The sequence below is a fragment of the Aplysia californica genome, unplaced genomic scaffold, assembly GCF_000002075.1.
Source record: "Aplysia californica isolate F4 #8 unplaced genomic scaffold, AplCal3.0 scaffold00106, whole genome shotgun sequence".
Lineage (NCBI taxonomy): Eukaryota > Metazoa > Mollusca > Gastropoda > Aplysiida > Aplysiidae > Aplysia > Aplysia californica.
The window spans coordinates 998,927-1,001,964 of record NW_004797376.1 but is presented as its reverse complement, the minus strand read 5'-3'; the positions used below and the strand labels follow the sequence as shown (position 1 = coordinate 1,001,964).

Below are 3,038 nucleotides of genomic sequence, written 5' to 3'. Positions count from 1 at the left end.
CCCCCCCAACAAATTCGATGAAAAATGAAAATTGCCAACAGATGGAGAAATGCCGGTTTCTCCGGCTTCACTATTTTGATGAGCACCTGGTTTTACCACGATGTCTCCCAAAATCAAGTCATGCATACCGAGCCATGTGCTTGTCGTTTTCCCATGCTACAGTGTCATTGTTGTATCCCACTAAATTGTGTCCTTCGACATTTGAAGGGGTCAATGAAAAAAAAAAAACAGGCGAAGTCACATTATTCCTCCCTCGACATACGCTTTTTTCTCACTTTTTCATTATGGACTTCGCTTGTCATAACTTAATTTGCCAATTCTAAAAAGGCAAGATGCTGTATGTGGTTTTATTCTTGATTCATTTCATAGGTATATGTTTCAGGATGTACTGTTGTAAGTTAAGTGACTAGATGTCGCATTCTTGTTTTGTTTTGTTTTCCCCGTTTATCATACAGGGTGCCCTAAACTCCATGGCCACTAAAAATAGTAGAATTTTAAAAAAAAACTCTATGAATACAGCAAAGTCTTTTGGTAGAAACAAAAAGGAACCATCCGAACAGAAAGTTAAACAATTTATTACATGAAAAAGAAATCTGCGTTAAAAATGTTGGCTCAATATGGTTCCCCGTCACACGCAGTACATTTCCATGTTCTAACTAAAAATGTGCAGCCCTCTGACCCTAATGCGACATGGTAACTCTTACAAGGTCTTTGTCTTGATTTTGAGTTCCTTTCATTCATATCATCGTTGCTTTCTGTTTCCCAGCGCACATAGCTCGCAGAATAAACTTTTCTAGTTCCGTAGAAATGGGCCTCCTCGCTAAAGCAACCAAAGCGTTGAACATTCTCTCTCTGTCCCTCTTGTCTTCAAAACCCACGCACCCCACTGTTTTTGTCTGCGGTTACTGCTATGTGGGCAAGAATGTGATACAATAGATAGCTTCATTTTAAAATCATGCTTTAACCACGATTCTGTAAGTTGGGGACTTTGACAATCCTAGTTCACCGCTAAATCCTCAAACAGACTTTTTGATATTTTCGTGACCGACGAGCGGTCTGATTCCACTATTTCGCACCGTTTTGTTAAAGCTCTCCCCAATCCTTAATGGCCCTCTGACAGACATCCTCTCAACTTGAACTGTTCGTACCACCATCAAATTGCTTTTTCAGAAGGTGCACGCGGGCTAAATGTGTAAGCAATTCCCATTCCTTACAATAAGAGGCTTGGAGCTGATGTTAAGACTTGAATTCAGCACATTTTTTAATGCAAAGGGCCGCTTCTGGGGTACTCAAAGACATGGCTGATGCAGCAGTTCTCTGGTGACCAGTTCACATTTGAGCATAGATTATGGCGTCCGGATGATCAAACATCATCATCATCATCATTGCTTTTCTGTATCAGGATAAAGGCCACGAACAAACACTTTCCTCCTTTCCCTATCCTGGGCTAGCTGCTTGGTGTCATTCCAAGTCTTCCCACATTTCTGTACATCTATTTCTGTGACTCTTCACCAGGTTCTACGTGGTCTTCCTCTTGATTTTTTACCACGTGGGTTCCAATTTAAACAATTCCCTTGTTTTGCAGCTGCTTGATTTCCTGAAAGAATGTCCAATCCATCGCCACCGTCTTCTTCCCACCTCATCTCTGACTGGGCTCTATCTCGTTCTTCTTAATACTTCCTCGTTGGTGACCCTGTCTGTCCGTCTGATCCTCAGTAACTTCCTTAGACATTTGTTTAAGAAAACCTGGATCCCCTTTATGCAAGTTTGAGATGCGTTCCATGTCTCACATCTATCCATACAACACGACTGACTTCACGTTATAATCAAACATGGTTCCTCTTAAATTTGGTGAAGATCCACACATAATTGGAGAAAGTACTAATTGTTTTCTCGAAGTCATAGTGTCTCGGACAGTAGGTAATTAGTTAGGTAGTTGTATTCTCATATATCAAATCTTTATCCTTTTCTTATTTTTTTTATGGGCAATGCATGCTTGTTGCTTAAAACTGAACTTTTTTCTGCGGCAGATAAGTTTACTATTCTCAGACTAAACTTGCAGTGACAACACAAGAAATTGGCTGACGAATTGTAAGAGTTTTAACAAGCTTATTCTGATTGAGATCGAAAGAGAGGAATGTGTGTGTGTGTGTGTGTGTGTGTGTGTGTGTGTGTGTGTGTGTATGTGTGTGTGTAAGAGAGAGAGTGTGTGCGTGTGTGTGTGTGTATGTGTGTGTGCGTGTGTGTGTGTGTGTGTGTGTATGTGTGTGTGCGTGTGTTTGTGAGTATGTGTGTGTTGGGAGGGTGGTGATAGCCATGGTAAGCACTTGTATGTAATTGTATATTTTACATTGGGAAGAAGCTTATGAATTGCAAGAGTTAAAAGAGGCTTATGAATTGCACGAGTTAAAAGAGGCTTATGAATTGCAAGAGTTAAAAGAGGCTTATTCTGATTTTCACTTGACCTCTCCTTTCAAAATGTGTCTGCAGATGAGTTTGAGATCCGGGAGCAGCAACAGAGGCGGCGTCGACAGTCGGAAGAATCGGGAGAGGAAGAGGACACGAGCCTGCTCTGACATGGCTGGACTGCCGGACCGTACCGAAGAGTTGGTTCCTCATCCAAGAGTGGCGTGGCCGTACCGTACTGAGGAGTTTTTCCTTATCCGCGAGTGGCGTGGTCGCTGTTTTGCTCCATGATTTTTTTAACTTCAGCGAGGGCAGATACTTATTATAAGGATGATTCGTATTTCGAAAGGAAGAGCCTGGGATTGTAGTCTCTACAGTGAGAGAACAGAGTGCAACGAGTACAAAATTATAATATAAAATATTAAAGATCCATTACTCGTTATTCATTACTCCCTGACAACCTGTTGAATTCCCCCCCCCCCCCCCCCCAGTATTGTAACTCTGAAACTGTGTACCGGTATTTCAAAAGGAAAACAGCGAGTGCAATGTGTGGTGATTAATTTTTTCATTGAGGGACAAAAAAAACATTTAAAAAAGTACCTTGCTTGTTCCAAAGTTGGTATCGTTTTAAA

General features: G+C 41.3%; 1 protein-coding gene across 1 annotated transcript in view; it reads left to right on the top strand.

Annotated features, from left to right (window-relative positions):
- LOC101859092 overlaps positions 1-2,734 on the top strand; it is a gene marked incomplete in the record, with an annotated part of 193,783 nt that extends 191,049 nt beyond the window's left edge. Inside the window, 1 exon segment of the mRNA XM_035969026.1 lies at positions 2,491-2,734. Coding sequence (XP_035824919.1) covers positions 2,491-2,576 — 86 coding nt within the window.
- Between the last annotated feature and the right edge of the window lie 304 nt (positions 2,735-3,038).